Consider the following 27,394-nt stretch of genomic DNA (forward strand, 5'->3'; position numbering starts at 1 on the left):
CCTCGTCTCCCTTTGTCTATCTGGCAGCTGCCATTTGCCAAGCCCATCTTCACTGCAGTGCTGTTGGAAAGGAGCTCTGGATTGTCACATGGAGAACAAGGGCCACCCTTTGCTGTGACCTTCAGATTTCCCCAATCATCTTTGGACACCATGCCTTCTCAGGCTCTCCCCATCTGATCTGTCTTTGTGAATGTAACCATAGTCTCCAAGCTAAAATCTACAGCCTAATCAGCCCCACTGCTCCGTTTCTTTTGCCTCCTGTCCTTTATGTCCATGCTTATCACTGAGGAATGGGAAAGAAGGGGTCATGTGAAGATGTCATACAACAAGACCTTATACCCTAGAGGATTCTGTACCTGGCTAGGTAGGGAGGGGTGGAGGACAGAGAGGAGGCCAAGGTCACCACAGGACAAGGACAGCAGCCTCCAAGCTTCTCAGCCCACCCTGCCTTGCTCACAGGGTGAGCTTTGGTGCTGCTTTCATCATGAGACCCTCTATTCAAAACTTTCAGTGGCTCCCCAGTGCCAAAGGTACAAGTCCAAGGCTTCAGTCTGAAATTAGAAGGGTTTTGTAACCTAGCCCAAACCTACTTTTCTAGCTGGAGTGCACCCCATGCCCTCAAAAGACTTGTGTGCTTTTTGTCCACTCTGCTTTTCAGTTTGCTCCTAAAGGATCCCACCCCAGGCCTCTCACACATTTCCTTGATTTCCTCTGCCCTCCATGTTCTCAGCACCCCTCTCAGATCTCAGAGCCCAGAGACTTGATCAGAATGTTCATCACATTCATTTTCACGTAGACGCTGTCTTTGTTTCTCAGACTGTCCCGAAGGGCAGGGGCATTTCTCTAGTGCCCAGCCCAGAACCCAGCATATGCCAGTCCCTCTACTCATGAGCAGGAAGAACCTCAGAAGAGGATGATGTCCTGGGCTCTTACCTGTCTGAGGACACCCTGCAGTTCCCTGCTGGACCACATGTCAGACAGGAGAAGCCGGGCAGCTTCTGCAGCCTTGGGTGAGGCACTGGGCAGGTGAAAAGTGCATTTGTGAGATGAGATTCCAGGAGGTGTGAGAAGGAACACCCTCTTCCCTCCCACCCCCACTGCCAGGGCCTGGACACAGGGGAGGCCTCAGAGGAGGCCTCAGGTGTGCAAAAGAGAGGAGCCCCATTGGGGTGTGGTGAGCCTGGTCACCCTACCCAGTGGGCACAACCCCATGCCCCTGCCCACCTAGAGCACCCCAGGACTCTCCTTAGGGGCCATGAGGTGGCAGTGCTCTTCCACTCCAGTCCCCAGCCTTGTCTGTGGAAGAGGGAGCACCACAGAGCAGGATAAAGTCCCTATTCAGTTGGACCTGCTGCCCCATGCCTCCTGCTGGCCCTCTGAGGACCTTGTGCCCCCGAGTTCCCCAGCCAGGAAGTGTGTTGCCTCTTCCCTCTGTGCAGCCCTGGGGCCTGGATGCTGGACCCTTCTCTCCATGCACTCTCGGCTTCTGGAACTTCTCCTCCATTCAAGCCTCCCCCATCCCTGGCTCCCCCTGCCCTGGGTGCTTCCCCTGCTCCACGGAGAGCTGCAGGACTGCCTCCTGCTGTGCAGGGTGAGGAGGGGCTCTGACTGGGGTGCGGCCCGTGGGAGCAACCCCCCGCCCACCTGCTGCGGCACAAGTTGATGATGTTGTTGAGCATGCTGCTGGAGAAGTACTGCTTGGCCAGCTGTGGCTGCGAGGCCATCAGGTTCCTCACGGTGTAGCAGGCTGAGGACAAGATGTCTTCGGAGTTGCTGGTATTGCCAGTGTGGCTGGTGAGGAGCCTGGTCACCTCTGGGAACACCTGGTTCCCTGAGAGAGGAAGGAGTTTGGGGCACAGGGTCAGGATGACTGGGGAAGGAAGGGCTGAGGGGTTCCCTCTGGGGCCACACTCTTGGATAGCCTTCTGCCAGGCTCTGAGCCAGGTGGCCCTCAGGGCTTCCTGGCAGCTCCAACTCAGGGCTCAGAGACCCAGGTAGGACTTTTGCAGATCTGCTCCCAGCCCTCACGTGACAGGCTCCCCCCTCCTGTCTGCACACCTGTCTTTGGCCAGCTTCCTTTCCTGGAGTGTTCATCCCAGGCAATGGCTTAAAGGATGACCTTCAAGCAGGCTTTGAATTGCAGGGAGCCTGCCATGTCTTAGCTAGAGGGGGAGGAGAGAGAGGGACCTTACCCATCACTCTGTGCAGCAGAGGGTGGCGGGACATGTTGCTCAGGAGGGAGGCTCCGGACCGCACCACATCAGAGTTGCCAGATTGCAGGAGGCGGGCAATTTGTGGCAGGCCCTTTTCCTTCAGCCCAATCAATTGGCTCATGCCACTGGACATCTAAGAGAGAAGGAGTAGATGATGAGCTAGCTTGTGGCTTCCCAGGCACCATGGCAGGCAGAAAGGGGCAGGGAACCCCAAAGGCAGACATCCCAGAACTCTTTCTCTTTCACATTGGAAGCACTAGCAGACACAAAAATCTGCTCACATGTGGGCAACTACAGAAACCTAGGCTAACATGCACCTCCCCTTTCCCAGCCCTGATCCTGTCTCCTGGATCAGCCTGCAGCCCAGATGGGTGGAGAGAGGGAAGTCTCATTTCCCCTACTCACAGTGACCCAGAGTCAGCTTCTAGAGTAACCCAAGCGTCCAATGCTGCTCTCTCACCCCACTGTCTCAGCGCTGCCCCCATTATGTTTCCCCACACTATCTGCCCATGTGAAACTATATGGTCAAGGGTATTTGTCAATTAAACATCTGGCCATCTTCTTCCAACTTTCCTACCTCTTTAGAATCCAACACATATTTGTTGAGGGCTTGCCTGAGAAAAGAGGGCTAAGAAAGGGTCTGGGCCCACATGGAGAGAGAACTGGGGTCCCCTAGAGGTAGGCCAGTTCGCCCAGGCCTCTAAGCAACATAGCCATCCTGGGTGTAACAAGTCTAGGTGGGTTTGGCGTTCTCAGAACTGCCCAGCCTCACTCCTCACAGCCAGGGAAGTTCTCTGCCCTCGGTCTACTCTAGTGCTGCTGCTGCTGCTCGGTTCCCTTGTCCTAAGTAAAACTGAAGAACAGTTGGCCGCCTGGCCCATCTCAACTCTTCTTGATTGCAAACAGGTTTCCTCTGGCTCTGCCCCATACCACTGTGCCCTCCAAGCTACATACATTTGGCCTCAACATCTGCCCGGATTCTGTCACATCTTCTCTGGACCTGCTTGGACCCCAAACCCTGTTTTTCCACCTTTGTCAGTTCAACAAATGGGAAACTCCTTTTGCCAAACACCTTCTCCACCCCATTCCCCGACCTCAAGCAGAGCCCAGGAGGCCAGCCGGGGACCAGGAACCATGTGGCCAGGGGGATTTTGTGGGCATGGACAGAATCCAGCATCAGTGGGCCCACCCACTCTGCACCCCCCAGCATCTCCTAAAGGGCAGGGGTGTTTCCCCAGTGCCCAGCCCAGAGCCCAGCATATGCCAGGCACTCTGCTCATGGGAGGCTCCGAAGCCAGGGGACAAGCTGGGGGGAAAAGGAGGGAGCAGAGCCTGGATGGTGGCTGGAGGATGGGGCTGCTGAGGGAGAGAAGGTACAGCCCCACTCACCAGCCCCTTGCTGGCTGTCAGGTTCTGCAGGGCACCCGCACAGGCCTCCAGGGTGGCATCTTTCTTGCTCTTGCCCATGAGGTTCAGGTAGGTGCGGATGGCATCTGAATGATACAACCAGCCACTGCCCTTGGGGTTGGTCTCTTCCTCGGGCAGGGGGCAGTCGTAGTTGTTGTTCTGAGGATAAACAGCAAGTCAGGGGGGTCAGTGGGGAGCCTCGTGAGAGGACACAACCCGGGCATTCTGTCCCCGTCCACCCAGCCTCAGGGTCGTGGTTCCAGATAGGGCGAGCTGAGGAAGCGCCTGAGGAGGCAGGGAGCCTAGGACAACCCCACTGCACCCCTTTCCTCTATGCACTGCAGCAGCTCCATGGGATGCAGAAATGGGCCATGGTCCCCCAGACTGTCCCAGGATGTGGGAGAAGAGAGCATCCTGGCATCTTGGGAGCTGTGTTCCAGGGCAGCCTTGGCCCAAACCTTCCAGATATGTGGGGCTGCTTTGGGCTCTCCCATCATGATGCTTCCTCCTCTTCCAGACTCAGACAGTAGGTTTGACCCACCCTGGGCCAACGAGGGTGACCTGAGACCTGGATTCCACAGCTGGGCCCAGTGAAGGAGGCCTGACAACCCATTCCCGGTTTCTGGGGAAACCTGGGAGGGCTCAGGAGATGGTGGGAACCAAGGCCAGAAAGGGTGAGAGTTCTGGCTTTCCTCAGATCCTCAAGGGCAAGGGAGAAGATGGGGGAGACTTGACTCATTATACAGGAAGAAAGACCAAGGCCCGCAAACAGAGGGCTGGAGTTTTTGATCTCTAAGGTGGTCTGAGCCCCTACAGTTCCAAGAACAGATTCCCCCTTGTGCAAGATGAATGGCCTCTACCCAGCTCCCGGAGTGCACCCTGAGCCCCAGGCCAAGGTGTCAGCATGGGCCTGTCCCTTAGGGCTGGCTTCAGGCTCCAGGAGGGCCCAGAGGAAAGGGCAGATGAGGCAGTGGCTCCTGGTGGGGTGCTTGATGGGGCAGGCCCTGGCCCTGCTGATGCTGTACTCACCATCATCTTGTCACTCTTGTTGCTGAAGCAGCCAGTGGAGGACTTCTCGGTGTAGGCGTTGCGGGCATTATACTCCAGCTGGCGGTAGCGGGTGGGCACCTCGGCGTCCAGGCGGTAGGAGAGGTTGTGCAGAACACACATGCAGTTTTCCACAGACTGGGGACCAAGGAGAGGCATGGGCCTGAGCCTCTGCCTAGCCCGACAGGCTCCTGGCCTACCACCTACCCTAGCTAATAAGAGAGCAGAGGCACCTGGGCTGCATCGGGAAAGATGAGCGCAGGCACCACCACACTCTCAGCCTGGGAGGTCTTCCAGGGCCACCTCTGGGAGCTGAGTTTGAATATGTCATTTCCTGGCTGCATGAACTTGACTGGCCTCACTTCTCTGGGCCTCAGCTATCTCAACTGTAAAATGGGACTACAATTATCCACTTCACTAGGCTATTTGGAAGATGATACAGAGAAAGGACTTATCACAGGGCCTAGTGTGTGGTAGGACTGCTATGGACAACATGCCAATGGGCAGACTGGGATATTGAAGAATGTGTCTTTTTTTCCCAGAACAAACTCCTCCAGAAGAAGCCCCATGCCTCTAGATTCCAAAGCCATCTGGTGTTCCCATCATTCCTTCTTCCTGTGGCCAGTCCTTAGCTGTCAATGTCAGCAGTGCTAAGTCCACACAAGACACAGCAACACCTGGAGCCCAGGGCTTCATCATGGCAGCTGGGCCCAGATCTTTGTCAATCTCCTTTGGCAAACCTCCAGGACTAGGGTTTGGGGGCAGCAGATTTACCCTCCTAATAATGTTTGGCCCTTGCTGGGGTCTAAAGGAATCTGACTTCCACGGCTTGGGGTTACACAGGTTTTGGGGATATTGCGCCCAGAGCAGAAAAGCATCTTGCCCTTTGGAAGCAGGCTGAGCAGCCCAGCGACAAGGCTCTCCTCTGCGACCTTGCTGTTGCTTCCAGTTGAGGGAGCAGGAGATAAAATCCCTCCGCACGGCAACTGTGCTGAGAACCCAGGTGATGTGATGCCAGCCAGTTCCCTGGTGATCTGGAGTCTGCTGGACCTCACCATCTCCTGAGCCACTGTCCTGCCATGGTGGGAACATCTTAGCCTTCTGTTTATCTGCCCTCTACAGTTTTTTTTTCTTTCTGTTTGTCTGTGCTGTGTGTCCAGAAGTCCAGAGAGGGCAGCAAGGTGACTCTGCCAATGGCTTTTCTGGGAGGCAGTGGGAAGATAGCAGTGGCAGAAGGAGCCTCATCTCAGGGGGGACACTAAGCCCTGGGGGCACCAGTATGGATTCCTCTGGGCTGTGGGGCAGGGCTCGGGTCCACAGGACAGGGCTCGGCACCACCAATGAAGCACAGCCAGCAGATGCTTGCTGGGAGCTTCCTCTGTGCCAGGCCCTCTTCGTGTTTTGCTTATTAACTAATCGAGCCTTTCAGACAACCCTTGAGGTTGATATGATTATGACCATTTCCATTAGAGTGAAGAGTGAACCAGGGAGCAGAGAGATTAGGGAAGCAGCTGCATCTACTCCGCTTCTAAGTGAGGGAGAGTGGATTTGCATGGGCACGCTGTCCCCAGAGCCCACCCCTGTAGCCACCACTGGGCCCTGCATCCAGATGCCTCTTCTACCACCCGTGACTCTGTGCTCCTGTCTTGTCGCCGGGCCAGGCCTCAAAGGCACCCAGAAAATGTAGGTGGCTGGGCCTAGGGGTCGGGGTGCCACCAGGGGATGCACTCACCTTGTCATCACAGCGGCTGGCCGCTACACAGCTCTGGACATAGGCCATGAGGGAGTCAATGAGCCCTGAGTAGTTACGCATGGTCTGGCGGCCTGCATCAGCTGAGCTCAGGTTCCTGGAGAGAGAACAGAGGGTGGGAGAGGGCAGAGAAAGGGGGAAGAGAGAATGGGGAAGGTGGGGACAAGAGAGGGTGGTGGGGGACAGGCAGGAGAGAGAACAGGCAGGAGAGGGGAGGGCAGAGAGGAGACGACGGGGTGGAGATTGGAAGTTGTGGTAGAAGGAAGGAAGGAGAAGAGGAAAAGGAGGAAAGGAATGAAGAGAGGAAAAAATGAAAAAGGAAGGAAAGAGAAACCACTTAGCCAATTCTGCCTGGCCCTGGCTGAGGCTGAAATGAGGTCTCATTTGCACTGAGTTCTTCTCCTCCTTCACTCTGCCCAGTAACTTTATAACTGGCAATGGCTCCATGTGGCAATGGTCCCTCTGCAGCTGCAGCCCAAGGCTCACACCCTGCTACTAGTGGCCCTTTGGGGAACAAGAGCCAGAAGCTCCCGCATGCCCAGTCTCTTTCTGTGGGGCAGGAAGAAGCCCTGTTGATGCTGGATCAGAAGTGGAGCTGGGGGTGGCCAGGCTGGGCACCAGAAGCTCCCTCTCCACCCAAGCTATGTTCTGCCCCTAGCAGTAGGCTCACTGCCAAGCAATCTGGGCTCATCCCCAAGCAATGTGGGCTCATCAGCCTGGTGCAGGTGGGGTGTGGCTGCTGTTGCTACCAGTAGCACATCAACCCCATAAAACTCTTAATTACCCTCACTTTTCATCTCCCCAGCCTCTCTGCTTCCTGGAGGCTGATACCGGAGGCTGGCAGGGAGAAACACAAGTTGAGACACAGAGGCACATGCCAGCTGCACCCACCACTCTGGGGGGATTCTCAAGAGTTGGGAAAGACAAACCCCATTAAAGCAAGACTAACCCCATTAAAGACCCTAAAAGGGATCCTGCTCCAGGGTTCCAAGCCCTGTACCAGCCACCCCTCCACACCCACGCCTTTCGCCAGCTTGTAAACCTCTGCTTCTAGAACAAGCCCTCCCACCAGCCCCACAGGGGCTTTGCCACACCCTGGTACGGAACTTAGGCAACTTTGGGCGAAGCAGTGCCATATTCATGCCAATGAACATGGCAAACGGTTTTAACACCACAGCTGGGAAGTGACTCATTAGCAACCCATCGGTAGACTTTTGTCTAAAAGAACACTCTTCAAGATAGCACAAGAAATGCATTTTTTCATGGGGTGGAGGAGGGAAATGGTTGAACCAGTTTGGATGTTCAAATCCAGGCATTTCCACACTCAGATTCCTGACTAATGTCCACTGCATTCTCTCAAAGGGGGTGGTAGGGTACTGGGCCTTATCCAGATCCACAGAAGTTAGGAAGCCTGAGTCCCTGTGTCTTGGAGCCTGCCCATAAGAGCGAGTGCCAGGTTGTCTGTTATGTTCTATGCACTGGCTGAATGTTGGCTGAGATGGGGCTGCCTGGGGAAGGGCCAAAGGCTGGGACAAAAAGACCCCATGTGTCCTCTTCTCTTACCTCAAGCAGCCTGTGGCATTGAAGAAGACCTCAGGGTCCACCACTTCCCGGGACATGTTGCTATTGCCATCACACCAGCCAGAGAAGGGAATGATGACGCGGTCGGCCAGAACAGGCAGGGCGTCGGCAATGAGCTCCTCCTTCAGCTCATCAGTGGAAGACAGGTTCCAGAGCAGCCCTGGGGGTCAGAGACCATCAACCCAATTTGTGCCAGGCGGTCAGAGACCATCAACCCAATTTGTGCCAGGCTCAGGATGCCCTAGGGACCGAGGTAACAGCCTCAGCCTGGACTCTAGCAAATGGGCCCTACTGAAATGTCACCTTCCAGGTAGCCCTGGTCTATAGAACCTATTGTCTGTCAGTGTCATGAGGCTATTTCTCAATGCCCCAACCAGACTGAAGGTTCCTTGAGGGCAGGGAACATCTCAGAGTTCTCTGTCAAGGCCAAAATTACGCATGTGGAAAGTGATCAAAAAACGTTTGATTGATCAGTGGTTTTTAGTATAAATTTTAGCACTTGGAATCTTCTAACGCTGTGCTGTCTCTTTTCCATCTAAAAGTTATGCCAGAAATACTTATCAGTTGTTACTCTGTACATGGTCTGATCTTCCCAGTCCAATTCTAGGTCTTCATGGTGACCTCTTCCTCTTGTGCCCCCCACCTTGAGTGCCTACTATATTTCTTGAACACAGGGTAGTTGCTTAAGACCTGTTAACCCCTTCTCCCCTCAGTCTTACTCTCTTTCCATCACCTGGGAATCCCAGGGCTTGTGGAATATGGATCTTGCCTGGACATCAGCCTTCCTCCTTTTGCTCTTTAACCTCAAAAAGATGGTGACCCCTTGTGTGTGTGCACACCACCCAAGGTCACCCTCTGGACGCTCCTAATTGGGCCAAGGCCAGTGTCACTAAACTCTCAGGATATTAGCCCCGGGCCAAATCTGCACAGCTGTGTCTTGGCCCAGCCTGGAGAGACTGGCTTGCACCCCTGCCTGGGGCCATAGCCAGTGGCCTTGCACAGCCCCCACGCTGCCTCTCAGTGGCCGTGGCATCCTACCGGTCAGCTGCTTCTGGATCTCGGCGTTCCCGGTTCTCCTCAGGAGGCTGACTGCCTCGCGGATCCCATTCTGTCTCCGGGTCTCCAGCTTGTTGGTGGTGCTCCTGAACACCAGGTTGCGCAGGGCCCCTGCCGCAGCCTGCTGGACGTTCTGGTTGGGGCTGCGGAGGAGGTCCACCAGCTTGCAGATGCCTCCCAGCTGATAGACCTGCCATGAGAGAGTCGCCACACTGCCTGGTCAAGGGAGATGAGGCTGACCTAGTCATTCTCTACCCAAAGCTGATTTTTTTTTTCAGACCAAAAAAATCTAACAGTTCAGAAATATTCAAGTCAACTAAAATAAATAAGCAGTGTGAGGTCATGATAACTGACCCAGACCAGGAGGCAAAAGACCTGGACTCAGATCCTAGCTCCCATATCCTAGCTCCCATATCCTAGCTCCCATATCCTAGCTGGGAGACCCTCAGCGAGGGTCCCTCCTCTTTCCTGAGTCCTGCTTTCTTCCTCTGGAGAAAGATGGTGAGGACCTGATAAGAAAGTGGATGTAAATACATTTCAAAACCCTAAAGCGCAACACAGACATAGAAACAGATACAAACTTATCCGGGACTCTGGGAAACACATTTCTGACACTACATCCTTGGGCTGAACTGAAGAGCCCTGTAGTGTCCTTCCTGCCAGCAAAGCTTTGGAGGCATCAACAGGCCCTGTCTTCTATCGTAAGATGCCTGGACAGAGAAGGGGAGTGGGAGAGAGGAAGCAGGTAGGAAGGCAGGAGTCGAGAGGTGGGTAGCAGTCATGTTCTTTAGTGGGATTTGAGAAAGGGCGTTTCTGTTGAACCCGTGGTTGGTATTGAAGTGTCTCTTCCATGACCAATGGAGGAAGTGTACCTGCCTAATGTCCACTTAAACAGAAGGCTTTGCTCTACAGAAAGTTAAGATGCCCAGCTCTAACCTTGGGCAATGAGAAGGCCCCTGGCAGCTAGGCAGGGCAAGAAGAAGCCAATTGCAGATGCCCCCACCCATCTCTAAAAGTAGAGTCAGGCTGACACACCCAGGCCCTGCGCAGGCCCACCAAGGAGGAAGGTATGCAGCCAGCTACCTGTTGCTTGGCAGATTCATCCTGGAAGCAGGTATGCTGGATGTAATAGGCCCCAATGGCTTGGTACTTCTCATCCTGGGAGCTCAGGTACTGCACAGCCTTGGGGATGGTCAGCCCACTGCACTCGATGTCCTCACTGCAGATCCTGTGAAGAATGGGCAGTGGGGGTGGTTACAGGGTGGGCTGGGAGCCCTGCTGAGGGAGCTCAGAATTCCTCCCGGCACAGTAAGCTGCCACAGCCTCATCTGCCCTCTGGAGAGCCAGAACAAGGCAGCCCAGGCCCACTTAGAGAATACCCCTGGGAATGGCTCCTCTCCTCCAGAGGAGGGAAGGCTACACCCACTGGATTTGCTCCATGTGAGAATAGTGAGCCCCTGGTCACAGTTAATGTCCAAGCAGGTATGTTATCTCTGCACTGAGGAAAAACTCCTCCCTATTCCCTGAGGGGAAGCTTCCCACCCACCTTGCCATCTCTCTTGTTTGTACCTGGTATTAGGAAAATGGAAGACAATGGCCATGATTCCATCCATCCATCCATCCATCCATCCATCCATCCATCCATCTATCCATCTGTCTGTCCATCCATCCGTCCATCCATCCATTTATCCATCCATCCATCCATCCATCCATCCATCCATCCATCTATCCATTCCCAAGTCCAGCTGGCTCTTACACAAAAATTTTCACATCTACCCTTTCTTCCCATTCTTATAGCCACCAATTTCCTGATCTTGATCACTTTAATAGTAGCAAGGGACTCTCATATTTGGCTTTCTTCCTCAAGCTCCCCCATCTAAAATTTCATACGCTTTTTACTAGATAAGTAGTCCTAAAACCCTGTTCACTGTGTTGTTCTCTAGCTCTGAAACCATCAGCGGCTTCTCCATACTTCAGGTTCAAGTTTAAACAGCTCGGCCTGATATCCAAGGGCAGGTATTAGGTTGAATCACAGGAAATGACTGTAGTCAACATTTTTTGATCCATAAAACCAGAAATTTCATACATTTTAACCTAATAACCTGGCTCCACTGTGAACATTCCCCAGCCCCTGTCCAGGGTCTGCTCCAGCAAGGCTGTCCCCTTCACTGTACCCTGGCCAGGTCGCAGGTATGCCTCAAGGCACGCCACTGGCCCTGCTGACGCCCCACCTCTGTGAAGCCTTCCTAGGGAAGGGAAACCTCTCTGCTAAGAACCTCTCCAGCTCCCTTGGTGTAGAGTCACAGGGTGGTGACTGGCTGTGTCCAGCTTTCAGAGAGGGAGCCCTCTCCTTGTGCTTTGACATACCTGGTGGTCAATAAATACTCATGGTTTTAGCTATAGCAACCCAACCTCATTTCTAGGAAAACCACCCAAGGTGCAGAGCTCTCTGGCACTGGGTTAGTAGTACTGCTGCCTGCATCGAGAGAATGTCACCCTGCATTCATCAGTAAAATGTCACCCCAAAATGGCTTGACACTCATCCCTTCCATATCTCACCTAGAACCTCCACTCAGGGCCTCTGGTTGGGGCAATGAACTGAAGCCAGAGGCTGCCCTGATCAGCCTCCGAGAGAGAGAGGTTTCTTAGTTCTTCTCCAGATCATCCTAAATGCGCCTTACAGCCTTCAAGTAGTTAGGAAAGGTCTAGCTCTACAACAGGGTTCTGCTTATTTTCAGAACAGTGTGGTACCAGTAGGGAAGAGCACAGGATGGAGAGCCAGCTGTGTGGCCTTGGACAAGCTACTTAACATCTCTGTGCCTTGTTTTCTCCTCAGAAATACTCATGCCTGCCTGGCGGCGGGTGTGAGGATTAAAGATGAAGAATGCAAAGCTCCTGAGGCTCTCAGAAAAGGAGTTAATTGTGTAGCTCCAGAACAGCTCTGTGTTGTCCCTATCATGGCTGTGTCCCCTGCACTCGTCAAAGAGCCTGGCATGTAGTAGATGCTCAGCAAACGTTTGCCAAATAAATAAATAACAATGAGCAGTAGGTGGTGATGAAGGATAGTTCAAAGGTTCAGGGAGCCCCCAGCCCTGAAGGGCAGGCTTAGTGTCACTCACGACACCTCTGAGTCTATGGCTCCTAACGGGGCACCCCATTTGGTCTCCTTTGTTCCCTCTGGGTGATGGCCTTCAACATCTATGCACAGGAGTTGTGCTCTGTTCTGTAGCACTAGATCATGAAGCCCCACGAAGTCCCTCGGGGTTTTTTTTGTTGTTGTCTTTTGTTTGTTTGAGACAGGGTCTCACTCTGTTGCCCAGGCTGGAGTGCAGTGACACTATCTCAGCTCACTGCAACCTCCACCTCCCGGGCTTAAGTGATTCTCTTGCCTCAGCCTTCTGAGTAGCTGGGACTACAGGCACCCGCCACCATGCTTGGCTAATTTCTGTGTTTTTTTGTAGACACAGGGTTTCACCATGTTGTTCAGGCTGGTCTCAAACTCCTGAGCTCAAGCGCCCTCTACCCCCTCCTGCCTCGGCCTCCCAAAGTGCTGGGATTACAGGCGTGAGCCACCACACCCAGGCCATGTCCCTCAGGTTTTATGTCTATTCGTCCTATTTGTCCTTTGGATTTACCTGTCTTATAACATAACCTGAAACCCATTCTATTCCCATCGTCCATACTGGGGCACACTCCATTGCTCTTTCAGAACATGGATAGAGATTTACATGCCTAAGATCAGAGGTTCTCAAACTCTAGTGTAAATCAGAATCACTGAAGGGCTTGTTAAAATATGCATTGCTGGGCCCCTCTCCCAGTGTTTCTGAGACAATAGGTCTGGGTGGGTCCCCAGATGAGCATTTCTAACAAATTCCTGGGTGATGCTGATGTTGCTGGTTGGAGGAACACACTTTGAGAACCATTAGCCTCCCTCTGTTCATAAACTGTGACTTTTAAAACCTAGACAGTCAATGTCTGTTTCATCTTCACACTAAGAACTTTCTGAGGTCAAGGGCCCATCGGGCCAGGTTCTCCCCATCAGGGAGTCCATCACACTAGGGACAACGAGCTCCCCAGGGACAGAAGCTATGTCTCTCCTGTCATCCCAGGAGCCCTTTGCAGGGTGCAGTCAGGCTAAGGGTGTGTCTCCCCACTGGCCCTTCTGGCTCCCCAACCCAGCCCAGCAGCACTCACTTGGAGCTGGCCCTAGAGTGGCCGAAGGACAGGTCCTTGTTGCAGGGGATGGGCGGGATATACACAGGGTCCTGCTTGGAGGCACAAGAGGGCGGGCGCACAGGGCACTTCTTCACGGCCTTCTGACCACTGCAGGTGCTATAAAAGCTGTAGCGGTTCTGGGTGGTCTTCTGGCCCTTGCTGCCCAGCGTGCCCTTGCGCAGGGTGCCCCGTGGGTCACAGTAGAGGTCGGGCTCACTGCGGCTCGCCTTGATTTTCTGCATGAAGCAGATGTCACTGCCTGCGCCGGTGGTGTTACAGCTGCCCCGGGGGTAGTGCCGGCTCCAGTTCTCCATCTGGCTGTAGGAGCTGAAGCGCCTGTTGTCAGGCTCCCGCTTGAGGGTTCCATTGTAGATCTGGCCAGGGAAAGGGAGAAAAGCTCAGTCAAGGTTCCTAAATGGGGGTCCTGGATCCAGCAAGGCATGAGATACAGCCCTCCCCAGCCCCCATAATAACGCTCATAGAATCCCAGAATGTTTGGCGTGGAAGGAACCTGAGCCATCATCTGATATATTACTTTTCTAACTGCAGGCTGTGACCCATTATGGATTACAAAATCAATTTAGGAGACTGTGGCCATCATTTTTAAAAGATGGAATAGAATAATATATCCTGGAATATAAAATATCAGAGTGCAGTGCAGGTAGTAAAGTCCCACATTGTTTTGTGAAACAGTGTATGGGTACTGGGTTGCAACATACGTGACATACCTAAAGGAGCTACCAGGTGTCATAAGAGGGAGGATGAACCCAGGAAGCCAAGACAGCCCAGGTCTAAATATGTCTTTAGACAGAACAGGTCTAAATATGTCTCAGAAAAGTGGAGGAGCATGGTCTGCCCAGCTGGGGCACTTCAAGTGAAGCCAGGCTTTATGACGAATGGTGCAGTGTTTCTTTACGTGGGTGCTGTCAGCACCTGAGGCGGAACAATTCTTTGCATTTATTACTGTGAATTGCTGTCAAAAAAGTTTGACAACCTCTGATCTGGTCCCACATGGTATAGTCCAGGAGGGGGAGTTGGAGGCTCAGAGAAGAGTGACCTTCTAGTAGTCACTCGGTGAGGAAAGGACAAAACCAGGACTTGAGCCTGGATCTCCAAGCCCTATGCCATTCCCAGAAGCCAGCAGCTTCTCACAGAGCCAGCCTTCTTTGGCCCCTTATACTCAGCACACAGAAACTTCTCTTCTGGCCAGGACTGTTTTCTACTGTTCTTTTCTGCTAAACTCTTCATTTTGCCTCCCCTCTTCCAGGGCAAGAAGCAAAGGGTAACAGGTCACCTCAAAGGCCAAAGAGGGACAATATTCCTGCTCCCTGGGCCCTTTTACAAGGGACTGTGAGCTAGGGAACTGCGTGCACACATGGAGGCAGGCCTGGGGCTGCAGGGTGAGGTTCAGGGAGGGCCTCCTGGGCTTTGTTGTCAGGCTGGCAATGGGGAGAAGCTGGGCAGAGGCGCAATCCAGCACAAAAACATACAACAGACAATGAGGTGCCTCATGGGCTCTGTGTGAGCCCAAGCGGGGAGTCGGCCTCCTTGGGAGGGGCCTGTGAGGTTGGAGACTTGGTGGGAATTAGCTCTGGAACAGAACTGTCCGAGGAGGACTTTCCCAGGAGCTCACAAGCTGGTGGGTCTGGCCTGCTCCAACTTGTTCTCAGAGTAGAGGATCAACATCGAGTGTGATAAAAAACATCTCCACACAGGTGCTGACTTAGGACTCACCTTTGCTGGGATGGGCCAGGGCCAAACCCAGCAACCTAGGGCCTGCCCGCCCACCCCTGCCCCTCCCTGAGAGAGACAGAGAGAGAGAGAGAGAGTATGTGTGTGTAGGGGAGGTCGTTAGGCAACTGGGTAATTCCCTTCTACACCAGATCTAGCCACACAAGGCTGGGGAGGGGCTGGCTCTCAACTTGGTCCTTTTTCATCTCTGCAGGGAGTCATAGACAGCAGGAAACTCCCATGGTTTGAGCTCCCAGAAAGGCTGGGTGTCAAACCACCAGTCAGAAGTTGCATCCAAAACTCAGAAGCCACAGACTGTTAACCTTGACAATAGCCTGCTCATCCCCTTCACCCACACGCCCAGCTGTGCACTCAGGCAGGCCCAGTTTTCTTCCCCAAACTGGGTCAAACCAATCTACCCCAAGGAGAATTGGTGTCTGGTTGTTGGGAGAGGCATAGATGGACAATCATAAGGCATGGGGAGAGGAGCTGGGCAATTTTCTGAGCATCTGGATATGGAATGCGTGTCCTGCAGATTACAGGCAAAATATGCCATGAAAGCCTTTACAAATGGCCACACCCTCCATTCTCCTCTCAGGGGAAGGAAGGTGGCAGATGACAACATGGAGGGGGAAGCCCAGCATTGCCAAAGGGCGAAGAGCCAGCTAAGCCTTAAATGGAAACGCAACAAGGAGCACCCTTGTTCTCCATAAACGACACGCCTGGACATCATCTCAGACACCTGATGAGAAGCCCAAACACTCACCCTGGCCCAAAACCAGCAAAGATGTGATCATGCTGATTAAGTCTCTCAGAGGCTTTGGGCTTTGCTTTCCTGTGCTGGGAAAGAGAGCAGCTGGCAGCCTTGCCAAGTCTCAGCAAGGGTGGGCTGCCCACAGGGAATGGGCATTGGCTGCACCTGCCGGGGAGCGGGCAAGGTGGGGAAGACAGAGACGTCCCCGTGGGACTGCATTTCCCAGCCTCCACCATCAGCCATACCCCAGTGGCATCACCCATTCCTGGGAACCCCACCCCAGCTCCTAGTGTCACGGTGCTGGTGGGCTGTGCTGCCTGAGGACGGCTGGGTATGACTCTTTCCCATCATCATGGCCCTTTGCTGTCACTTTGACAAGCAGGAGTAAAGCCTCCTCTCAGTTAGACCCCATCCTCCCCAAGTACCATGAGGGGGCCTGGATTCCCTCCAAGGCACGAGGAGGTGAACTGCCACCAGCTCTCCCTGCACAAATGGCCTGGGACCTGGATGAAGCCTGCAGCTTTGAAGGCTGAATTGGCAGCAACTGCCTGGGAATCCAGGTGCTTCCTCCAGCTAACTGGGCTGAGACCTACAAAGTAGAGGAAGACCCAAGGTCAAGAACACAGACTCTGGAGCCAGCCTGCCCTGGCCTTGTCAGTTGCCCAATGGGTGGCCTTGGGCAATTACTTAAGCCCAACGTGCCTCAGTTTTTCCATCTGTAAAACTAGTATAATTATACCCAACATAGAGGATTGTTGGGAGAATCCAATGAACTAATGTTAGTAAAGGGGACTCAGGACAGTCCACGACATGAGCGTTTGCTGGGTAGGGACATCATATCCCTCTGACTCTTAGATTGGGCACAGGATGGCTGCCTTAGGACTTGGCACCTAAAGGAGAGATTTTATGTCACCCATGACATACCTAAATGAGATACCAGGTGTCATAAGAGGGAGGATGAACCCAGGAAGCCAGGACAGCCCAGGAAAGGTGTATGTACCAGTCTCAGAGCCCCATGCTAGTCTCACCCCACAAACACAGAACAGGTCTAAATATGTCTCAGAAAAGTGGAGGAGCATGGTCTGCCCAGATGGGGCACTTTGAGTGAAGCCAGGCTTTATGACGAATGGTGCAGTGTTTCTTTATGTGGGTGCTGTCGGCACCTGAGGCAGAACAATTCTTTGTATAGGCTGTCCCAAGCATCACAGGATGTTAAGTGCCCCAACCTCCAGGCTCTAAATGCCAGTAATGCCTCACAGTCATTGCAAAATGCCCCCATACATTTCCAAACACTGTCTTCCAGGTCCCAAGCGAGCAGCTGCGCCAGAAGAGGATGCACGGGCAGTGCACGTATGTCTGCTGCAGGTGGGAGAGCTTCACCGCCAATGCTGGCTCTCCCAGCCACACCCCCACACTCAGATAGCAATCTGCTGGCATTGTCTGGCTGTTTGAATACAAAGGACAGTGACACACACAACCTCTTGTCTGGTTATCCCACTGGATCAGAACATTCCAGAGGCTGGAAACTCAATTTCCTGGGAGCAGAGTTGATCACTCTGCCAGACAGCAGGCTAGACTGGACAGCCAGACAGAAATCCAGAGCATTCTGAGAGACATGTTTCTTCACTTGGGAGACCAGTGGGGCTTTTGAGGGGTCCCACAGTCCAAGGTGAGCCAGGAAAAGCTGCTTTTAGCTAGGAGCCCCCCAGCCAGTCCCTGCTTTGCTGCCTGCTTGTGTAATTCCCCTTCTCCCCTTCCTTCTTGGAGAAGTGGGCTGTTTTAACCCCACACTGAAAGCTCCCCTCTATTCCTGTCCCTCATTAAGTCAGGAAGCTCTCAGAGGCCAACCCCTCCTTTATAGGCAAGGAGACAGTCCCAGTGAAGCAATACAAGCCCCAGATCCAGGGCCTCAAAGAACGGAATATGACCAGTTGCCCCTTGAGAGAGCCGTTCAGTGTGGAGTGGCCCCCAAAGCTGGAAAAGCTCCTGATTGCCCAAATCTTCTGATAGGGCAGTAAATAACCATTCAAAAGGAGATGGCATCCTCCTGTCCTTCCATTAGAGAGTCCTTACTGACTCCCCTCTTTTACACCCTTACTGCCCAGGCTGTGGCTCCTGCTCCCATCAGCTTACCACCAGGCCACTCCAGTGCCCCCCACGGGCCCCTGCCCAGCACCCAGGGCTCTGGTCCCTGCCTTGCGATGGCATCACTCCACCTTCCTCAGGGAAAGCTTTCATCAGCCGTTGCCATGCTGGAGAACCTACAGTGTCTGCTTCTTACAAGACAAACTCAGTCCAGTCCCACCCTGCCTGTCCAGCCATCTCTTCCCCTCCCCAGCACACCTCTCTAAGCTGCCCCATGACCTCAGCCACATCCCAGGCTCCCTGCTTCTGTTCAGATGCTCCTCCACCCTGGACAGCTTTTCCTCACCTGCAGCCTCCCAAATCCTACATTTCTCTAAGGCCTCTTCTCAACGTGTCATCTCCAAAAGGCCTGTTCTAACCCAGCCCTGTCTCCATAACGACCAGAGTTGGAATTATTTGCCCTTAAAGCCAGGGGCCTCTGGTCTTGTTTGTTTTCTAGTTGCTAATGTAGGTTTCTGTCGTTCCCCTGAGCTCTCCAGGGCAAAGATGCCCTTAATTATGCCTAAAACAGGGCTGAGCTCACAGCAAGAGCTCAGTGAAAGATGGACTGTGACTGTGAGAATTTGTGCAAGAGATGGAGATTCAGGATGCTGACAGCACTGCAGTTCCCACAGCCTCCAGGGCACAGAAGAGAGAGGAAGCACCATGAGTAAAGTGGGCTGGCGGGAGGTAGGGCCCTTCTAGGCAGGGTGGGGCCGCCTGTGCCGGTGCACAGCATGGGGTCCAGCTGTGATGTCCAGAATGCTTCCCTTTACCGCTTGCCCTGAGAAAAGCACTTGGGTGGTTGAGCCCAGAGAATTCTATCCAACTCTAGCTGGACAGAAAGAAGCTGCTGGACTCCTTGGGAGCTGGGTATGATGAAAAGAGTGTCTGTGTCCCCAGCTATTAGCCCATTTTGAAACCAAGCTTCTGGCAGCAGGGTGGGGCCGGCTAAACCGGTTCTCCAGCGAGACACACCCTGGTCTGCCTGCCAAGTCACACACCCAGCAGTGCCCAACAGGGCCATCTTCAGCGGTGTGATCTCCCAAGGCCCTTTTCATGAAAGGGAGTGCACGCACAGTTTCATGGAGTCCTCGTGCTTCTCAGGCCTGGTGAGGGCTCGCTGGAGAAAGAAACTTGATTAGATGCCTTTCAAGGACAGGTTCCATTTGCCACTTGCCTAGTACCTGCCACTCCCCACTCAGTGCCCAGATGAGGGGCTGTCATGTAGTAGGCATGTAGCGACCCTTATTCATCTTGCTGGGATTTCAGTCAGGACTGGGAGAATAGGCAGAGCTGACCCATCACAAGGGGCACCTCGCATGTGGCTTAGCGGCTCTGCTCTACCCTCTCTAGGGGTTTAGAGAGCACAGGTGCCCTCCCAGCAAGGCTGCCGAGAATGGGGCACACAGGGCTCCAGGCGGTCAAGAATCTTCCCAAAGGGGTAGGGGTGCCTGCTTATTCAGCAGTCTGAGTCAGCATGGGAACCACTGAGGCCTGAGTCACAACAGATGGGACTTCAGCAGGGGAAGTGTCGATCCCTGCCTCCTGACTCCTCTGGGCACGGCTCCTTCTCTGAGAAGCAAGGGGTTCCACCCTGGGCTGGCCCTCCTTTCTTTTCCTGGAACACTGCTTTGGGCAGAGCAGCCCCACTGCTCAGAAGCCCTGACGTCTGGACACAGAGCAATCCCGTTTGGCCTTGGAGGAGGTGTAGTGGGTGTGCCTCACTGTGGGTCCTCAAAGGCAGAGGGACCTGCACCCACAATGCCATCACCAGCACCCCGAGACCAGCAGTGCCCACCCAGGTGAGAACTCCCGAAGGCACTTGCTAAGTGCTGCTGAACTGAAGTCGCCAAGTGTCCACTGAGAGAGGGCACAGCAGAAGCCATAAACACCTTGATGCCCAGTGCAGGCACATGTGGCCACCTGAATTTTTTAAAGGTAAAAAAATGTAGGCGGGTGCGGTGGCTCACGCCTGTAATCTCAGCACTTTGGGAGGCTGAGGGGGGAGGATCACGAGGTCAGGAGATCAAGACCACGGTGAAACCCAGTCTCTACTAAAAATACAAAAAAAAAAAAAAAAAATAGCCAGGCGCGGTGGCGGGCGCCTGTAGTCCCAGCTACTCGGGAGGCTGAGGCAGGAGAATGGTGTGAACCCAGAAAGCAGAGCTTGCAGTGAGCTGAGATCGCGCCACTGCACTCCAGCCTGGGCGACAGAGCAAGACTCTGTCTCAAAAAAAAAAAAAAGTAAAAGTTTTGGTGCCCATCCTCAGAGTACAGACTTCCCCAGAGGTCTGGTTAATAATGGTCAGTGTCCCTTATAAGCTTTGAAAAGCAGAAACTGTGAGCATACTTCAATCATGCCAGTATTAACAAATGTCTATGGATAACTGAGGACAACTTTTCTAAGTAGAAAATATCCCATAAAACTTTGTAGCTTGTGGGTCTTTCGGGAAGATGCTGCTTTCTCCAGTGAGGCCACAATTCTGGGATAAAGAAGGCATCTTAGCCTCTTGGGCTCCAGGCTCTAAGCCTGCCTGCAAAGGTCAGGTCCATGGCAGTTCCTAAGCCTGGTGTGGGGGCAACACGCACTTGTGCAGCCCCGTGCCTAGCCGACACCTGGTGCTCCATCAACACGCGACTATGCCAGCTCCCGCACCAGCTCTGTCTCCACTTCCTGCTCCCTGCCTATTTATTGCACTGTGGGAAAAAGCAGGTTTTCCGAAATGTTTCTCTTTTACCTTTCCCCCTCTACACCTGAGAAATAGGTTTTTCTCAGCTCTGAACACTGCTGGGATGGGTTTGGAAACAAGAATCTAAGGTTTCATACACAGACATGTCTGTTTCCTTTTGGAAGGGAAATCCCTGGCAGGTGTTTGCCACTTCAGATGCAGCTCTCACAGCCTGAGTGGTGGAGGACCCCTGGCCCTCAGCCATCTCCCTTCCATGGCCCCAGAGAAGTGGAAGTCATGGTCATTCTGCCCTCCAGGAGCCCCATGTTCTGAGGTCATAGCTTCTGGCTTTCAAACCCAGAGGCCGGTTCAATTGTCCCAGTGATGGTTCATCACGAAAAGGGAAAGCTGAGGGGGCCGTTCTGATATGAAATAACTCCTGGAGTCCTGAATGATGGGCCAGCACCTCAGAAGAGCACCCCTCAGAAGAGCACCTGAGGGTCAGGAAGATCCCATTGGGCCAGATGCCCCCCACCCTATACTGGGAAGTTGGAGGGAGAGGCTGGCTACCCCCAGAGCCACCCCATGCACTGGAACAGGAGGTGCTTCCCAGCCCTGGGAAGAGGAGAGCCAAAGGCTGGGAAGTGGCAGCATCCTGAAGGGCAGGTGCTTACCTGGCCCAGAAAAGAGGTCCCTGGAGACCCAACAGTGGAAAGAAACCACTCCTCCTGGTTACACTTTTTGTTTGTTTGCTTGTTTGAGACAGATCTGTAGCCCAGGCTGGAGTGGAGTGGTGCCATCATGGCTCACTGCAGCCTCGACCTCCTGGGCTGAAACAATCCTTCCACCTCAGCCTCTCAAGCAGATGGGACCACAGGTGCACACCACCATGCCCAGCTGATTTTTAACTGTTTTGTGAGACAGGGTCTCCCTATGTTGCCCAGGCTGGTCTCAAACTTCTGGCTTCAAGTTATCCTCCTGCCTCAGCCTCCCAGAGTGCTGGGATTACAGGTGTGAGCCACTGTGCCTGGCCTGTTAGTCAAGAATTTTACATGAAGGGAGAGACACTTGGCTGGGCCCTTCAGTGCTTGGGTAACAGATCTTACCTTTGGAAGAGGAGCATGTGTGCATGCACACTCACACACATGGACACACACTTCTATATGCACTCCCCACCTGCCCACATGGGACACACATCCCATGCCAAAGGTGGACTCAGGTAGGGAAGGTCTTTGGAAGTTGCTTGAGCATATCCTGAACACCATCGCCGGTGTGGCACTTCCCAGTGTGCAAAGGGCTTCCCCGTTCATCACCTTGTGATTATCTCCCACCTGGCCAATGAGGTGGCAGGGCAGAGAGCAGCAGCTTTGTTCTGTTTGTGAGCGTATTAAGCTCAGAGAATTTTAGGCTGGTCCAAGGCCATGCAGCTAAGATGGGGCAGACCCTAAGCCAGGACTCAGGTCTTTGGTGTCTCTTACAGTGATTGTCCTCCAGCCACTCTGCTACCAGAGTCTGGTGACACAAACAAAGCCTACAGGGCAAAGAGTCTCTGTAGCTAAGGGGCCCTCTACAGAAACTCTAGCATCTCTGGCCAGTTGCTGGCCCCGACTCCTGGAAGACCCCATCCGCAGTGGTTCTAGACACAGGGGGTGCCAGCCCTTCTTCTTTGAGCCAACTGTGGGAGGTTCTTGAAGACATTTAAGAAGTGTGTAGTTGCTTAGCCGTGTGTCACAATTCTAATGCCCAAAGACCTGGGCTGGAAGACCATCTGTCCCAAGGGATGCCAGGCCTGTGGGCAAGGAGACCTTGTGGTCATGATAACTGCTCTGTCCTGGCCAGGACCATGAGAATGAAGGTGCAGTGAGTGATGGGAATGTGACTGTTTGGTTCCTCTCCAGCCACCCTTAGTGGTGCTCTAAACACACCACTGAACACACACAATTGGAGGTGAGTAAACAGGGACTCATGTTAAAGCTGGTACCTGAAGCTGAGCCCTGGATCTTCTGGAATTAGTCCAGTCTTGCTGAGCTTCTGGGGTAGCCAGGAAGGAAGAGGAGGGAAGGATGGGTCTCTGGCTACCCGTGAGCACCCCAACTCAGATCCCAGCACTGTGGGGCCTCCTGAGAGCTGATTAGGACCCTAGGTAGATATGAAAGAAGCTTGAGGACTTCCTGGGGGCCCTTCCAGGTTGGCCACAGAGGGCAATCCCCCTACAGGGCTCAGCACCCAGCAGGCCCTGGTGAGTCCAGAGAACTGTAGATGCTCAGTCAGAAACATCCATCTTAAATGCGCCAGGCGTGGGGCAGGTCACCTCGGTGAGGGCAGAGGGCTCTACTTCATGGCTCTTCTCTTCGGGCCTCAGCTCTCCTACCTTGCCTGCTTTGGGAAAATTATCCTGACCATTAGCATATGACCCGGAATCTCCCCCAAGTGCTGGCAACGCACTACTGATGGCTGTGGGGTGACTCCAGGGAAGTCAAGGACACAGCAATAACTAACATTGAAACTCATAGAAAGGACTTCTTTTTCCCATTTTGATTACCACAAGGAGAAAGTCTAGCTGGGTGTTAATATGTTTATTAAATATTTGCCAACCTCTCTTTTTAAGAAAACAAAACAAAACAAAACAAAAAAACAAAACTTTTCTGCCAGGTAAAAGTACCTAGCAAGAATTAAATAATGTCATGTTTTTATTCTATTTATTATAATTGATTACCAAGGTTGTGGTTAGCCTTCATTTGTGGCAAAATATACCGGTTTTTGTCATTTGGGTGAGTGATGTAAAGTTTCCTTTCAAAATAAATACATTGGAATAGCTGGGCATGGTGGCACGTGCCTGTAGTTCCAGCTACTTGGAAGTCTGAGGTGGGAGGATTGCTTGAATCCAGGAGTTCAAGACCAGCCTGGGCAAAATAGTGAGACCCCGTCTCTAAAATTGGCACATGCCTGTAGTTCCAGCTACTTGGAAGTCTGAGGCAGGAAGATTGCTTGAACCCAGGAGTTCAAGACCAGCCTAGGCAACGTAGTGAAACCCCATCTCTAAAATAAATACATGAATAAATAAACAGGTGCACTGGAACTGATAAGTAATTCCCTTAAAAATAAGTAAATAATAGTTGGTATGATTTTGCAAAAATTGTGACAGCAGAACGCAAATGACGGAGGTCTGGGAAACATGATTGCCCGTAGTGGCAAAAGTACCATGATGTGACAGTGTGACCAGGAGCCCTCAGCCAGGAGTCAGGAGACGACGCTCCAGTCTTGGTCTCCCCTGCCTAGCTGTGCAGCCTCAGGCCATCGCCTTGCCTCTCTGAACCTCAGTTTCCCCAACTACAGCATGCCCTGTAAGCCTTATTCTGAAGGACGGCAGTTCGGCAGTCTGCGATTCACCCCTTGCTGAAGTCACAAGCAGCCTCCTTCCCAGCCTGTCTTCATCCCCTTCCAGGCCTCGCCCTTGGGCGCCCTGTGGGGGTGGGAGGGGAGGGGTTCCGGGTCTAGAGCTGCTTTTCTCCCCACCTGTGTCTCTACAGATCCCCCGTTCCCTCCCCGTGCCTGAGCTGATTTTGTTTTCAGCTGAGTTTGCTCTCCTGGGGCAGGCAGGCCTCCGTAGAGACATGCCAGGGCCCTGGGGGAGAAAGTAGAGCCTCACCCTTGCAGAGGGTGGGGACGGCTCTTCCACCCACTTGGGAATTTCTGCTGCATTTGTCTCGCTGAGTCTAGTGACAAAAGGAAAACTCTCAAACCAGAAAAAAGGCACCAGAAGATCCCCCCAGACTGTATTTTGATGACTTAATCCCATGCCCTGCTTGCTGGCTTCAAAACTTGGCCAGCAGGAGAGGCTTGGCCCACTTCTCCCCCTGCCCTTCTAGGTCCCTCCCTCCTCTTGCTCTTCACACCCCCCTCAAAGTCCACTGGGGTCCAGACTCAGTTCTGCCAGATCTATCTGTGAGGTCACAGGCAAGCCCCTACGCTTTTCTGTGGTTTGATTTCCCTGCAAATAAAATGGGAATAACAAAGCTTGGTCCACCTACTGAGCTCACAAAGACTGAAGGATCAAGTCAGGAGATGAAAACACAAGCAGTCTGTACAAGTTCAAAATGCTACACTAATTCAAGGGATTATTAAATAGCCAGGTGCCGCGGGTTGGAGCACTTTTCCCTTGAGAGCTGACTGAGGACACAGTGCAGCTGAAGCAAGCCCGAAAGCCACAACCTGAGGCTCATCCAGAACCCAAGACCCCCTCCCCAGATGTCCAAGACTCAGAACAGAAGCTGCGGAAGCAAGGCTTGGAGGTCACCTGGTCCCACGCCTTCAATGACAGATGAGGAAACTGAGGCCTGGAGAGGTTTAAGTCAGCGTGTGCTGCAAAATTTAGCTTTTAATTATATCTTCTTGTGCTGTTGTTTTGTCTGTTATTTGTTTTCAACTATAGTGTAAGGACTTTAAAGACTTGTAGGTTGAGTAGATTAGTTTTTGTCAGGGCCAAAAGAAAAAAAAAAAGCCCAAAATGAAACTCCACCAATTTCTGCTGGAGCAAAATAAAAAAGTTTATAATTATCCTTGGTTCTTCAAATCTTCTCTCTAAAGTTTCACATTAGGGGAGAAGGGGAGAGAGCAACAGCCGACTCATCCAGAAGCTTCCTTCTCTGGAGAAGACAGAATTCCATTCTCTGTGGCCCGCAAATTGTCTGCCTCACAATATCTCATCAGAATGGAAGAAATCTAGCCCCAGGCCCATCCAAGCATAAGTGTTCCCAGCCTAGCCATAAACTCAGAGCTCTACACAACATGAATGGAAATGATTGAGGAAGACTTGTTGCTTAGTGAAGCTAAAGGAAGGAGAACTGGCTTCTGTTGTCTCTGGGGAGAGTGGAGTTCCTTCCTGCAGACATCCTGAGAAGGATCCACTGCTGATCGCATCCTGGGCTGCCAAAGCTTGGTACTCCCCACTTGCTAAGCAGCTGCCACACTGAGTCCCTTGGCAGTGACGGGTCTCCCTGCACATCCTGACCAAATTGCCCTGGCCTTCCCTCTCCATTCCCCTACAAGGGTCCACACTGTCAGGACAGTGACTGGTGGTAGTCCGCCCTCTCCTGGGTCTGGTGCTCCTCCCTGGGGCAGGAGGATGGAGGGGCCAGCGTGCTCACTCGGCCCCGAGGAGCATTGTTGTGAGTTTGTGATGAAGGCCTGGGAGGCTTAGGAGACCTCAGGGGCTGGCAACATGAAACCAGTTGCCCTCCTTTGGGGGGATGCTTATTCTTCGTGAACAGTCAGCAAGGTACTCTCAGACCACAGCCCGGACCTAGGGGCATTCCTGCTCTGCCCTCCATCCTGTCTGCTAAGGGCAGCCCTCTCTCCTTTCGCACTCAGTTCAAAGCTCAGCTCCTCCAGGAGCCGATCTCGACTTCCTGCACCTGGAGCTTGCCCTTGGAGGACACCACTTGCATTTGTTCACTGGAACCGTGTCCTCCTCCCTTTGCAAGCCCATGCTGCTGACATGGGGCCATTCTCTGACTTCTCTCCCCAAAAGAGGGACACAGAAGCCAGACATCAGAGTTACAAGGAGGTGGTCTGAGCCACCGTCTAGTCTTGCTGATGATAAGCCTGAGGCCCAGCAGAAGAGGAGTCCCCGACCCCGTCACGGGGAACCAGCCCTCAGACCAATGTTTCTTCCTTTTCTCCACATTCTCTCTGGGCTCTAAAGGGGCCTACCTGGCTCACCCAGTCCTCAGCCAGGAGGCAGGGCCTCAACTCACCTGCCATGGAGGGGAGAGCAAGCCCAGAAAGGAAGCTCTCCGAGCTCAGCCCAACCCTAAGGGTGATAGAAGCTTCTTAGGGGAAGCAGAGCCACTCTGATGGACTGTGGCTTAGAAAGGAGGGCCCCTCCCAAGGAGTACCCAGACACCAATGTTTGCCATAGGCTTCTCCTTCAGTTTAACACAGGGAGTGTCCCAGTGGCAGCAGTTTGTCTGTGAAAGCACATGGCATGCTCCTTCCACAGGGAGGGGTGCCCCTGGAGCCGGCCCGCCCGCTCCCGCTCACTCACCTCCATTTTCTCTCAGAGGCACATTCTGTCCCTTGGCAAGTAGGATCATTGCCTCTTCTTGTTGGGGTGAGAGCCTGGGGCCCTTGTAGGACCCTCCTATCTCCCAGGACTGGGTGGGGGTGAGTCATGAGCTGGCAGCAGGGACACTGAGTTGGCAAACACATCAATTGCTCCCTCTTGGAGCAGGATCCATGCCTGCCTGGGAGTAGGAGGCTGTGGTCTACTATCAGTCCCTCACCTGGACTTTTCAAGAAAAGACAAGAGGCCCGGCAGGCACTGCCGAAGGAACCCAGCTCACACACCTGGAAAGTGGCATTTGGAGCTGAGACACATGGTTTGGAAAGAGGGAGTTGGGTCTGTTTTAAGTTAGGGTAGTTACTCAGCAGAGCTACTTGTTATGCCTCAGTTTCCCTATCTGTGAAGCTAAAGTAAATGAAGTCCTACCATCTTTCCATCCTGTTGCAAGGGCTAATTAACTGCTGTTTTCCTGGTGCCTGGAGTGCTCAGATGAAAGCAAAGAGGAAATTAAGAAGCTTTTATCCATCTGTAGGCTTGAAGCAAAAATCTGGGCTGGAGGGACACTGCCTCTGACCCTGGAGGGACCACCACACAGACTTTAGCTATGGGGCCCTGTAGCTACTCAGAGTCAGCTCTCAAGCCACATGCAACCCTAAGTGAGTCCTTGGCTATGCTTTAGTTCAATTGCCTTGCTCCATAGTTGAGAAAGCCAGGCTCTAGAGAGGTGAAGTCCACTCCAGATCCCTCAGTTTGTAGCAGCCCAGCTGAGGCTGAAATCCA

At 53.1% G+C, this 27,394-nt stretch overlaps 1 protein-coding gene across 2 annotated transcripts in view; it reads right to left on the bottom strand.

Annotated features, from left to right (window-relative positions):
- The window catches only part of PKP1 (plakophilin 1), a 49,099-nt gene that overhangs the window by 5,461 nt on the left and 16,244 nt on the right, over nucleotides 1-27,394 (bottom strand). Inside the window, exons 3-13 of one of the 2 annotated variants that reach the window (XM_003264534.3) lie at nucleotides 13,249-13,643; nucleotides 10,138-10,282; nucleotides 9,037-9,244; nucleotides 7,981-8,158; nucleotides 6,904-6,966; nucleotides 6,400-6,514; nucleotides 4,650-4,805; nucleotides 3,603-3,779; nucleotides 2,193-2,346; nucleotides 1,645-1,831; nucleotides 934-1,018 (exon numbers count right to left, since the gene is read on the bottom strand). In XM_003264534.3, coding sequence (XP_003264582.1) covers nucleotides 934-1,018; nucleotides 1,645-1,831; nucleotides 2,193-2,346; nucleotides 3,603-3,779; nucleotides 4,650-4,805; nucleotides 6,400-6,514; nucleotides 6,904-6,966; nucleotides 7,981-8,158; nucleotides 9,037-9,244; nucleotides 10,138-10,282; nucleotides 13,249-13,643 — 1,863 coding nt within the window. The remainder of the gene's footprint in view (nucleotides 1-933; nucleotides 1,019-1,644; nucleotides 1,832-2,192; nucleotides 2,347-3,602; nucleotides 3,780-4,649; nucleotides 4,806-6,399; nucleotides 6,515-6,903; nucleotides 6,967-7,980; nucleotides 8,159-9,036; nucleotides 9,245-10,137; nucleotides 10,283-13,248; nucleotides 13,644-27,394) is intronic. The other variant, XM_003264533.3, reaches the window with a different exon arrangement.

This window comes from Nomascus leucogenys, chromosome 9 (assembly GCF_006542625.1).
Source record: "Nomascus leucogenys isolate Asia chromosome 9, Asia_NLE_v1, whole genome shotgun sequence".
Taxonomy (NCBI): domain Eukaryota; kingdom Metazoa; phylum Chordata; class Mammalia; order Primates; family Hylobatidae; genus Nomascus; species Nomascus leucogenys.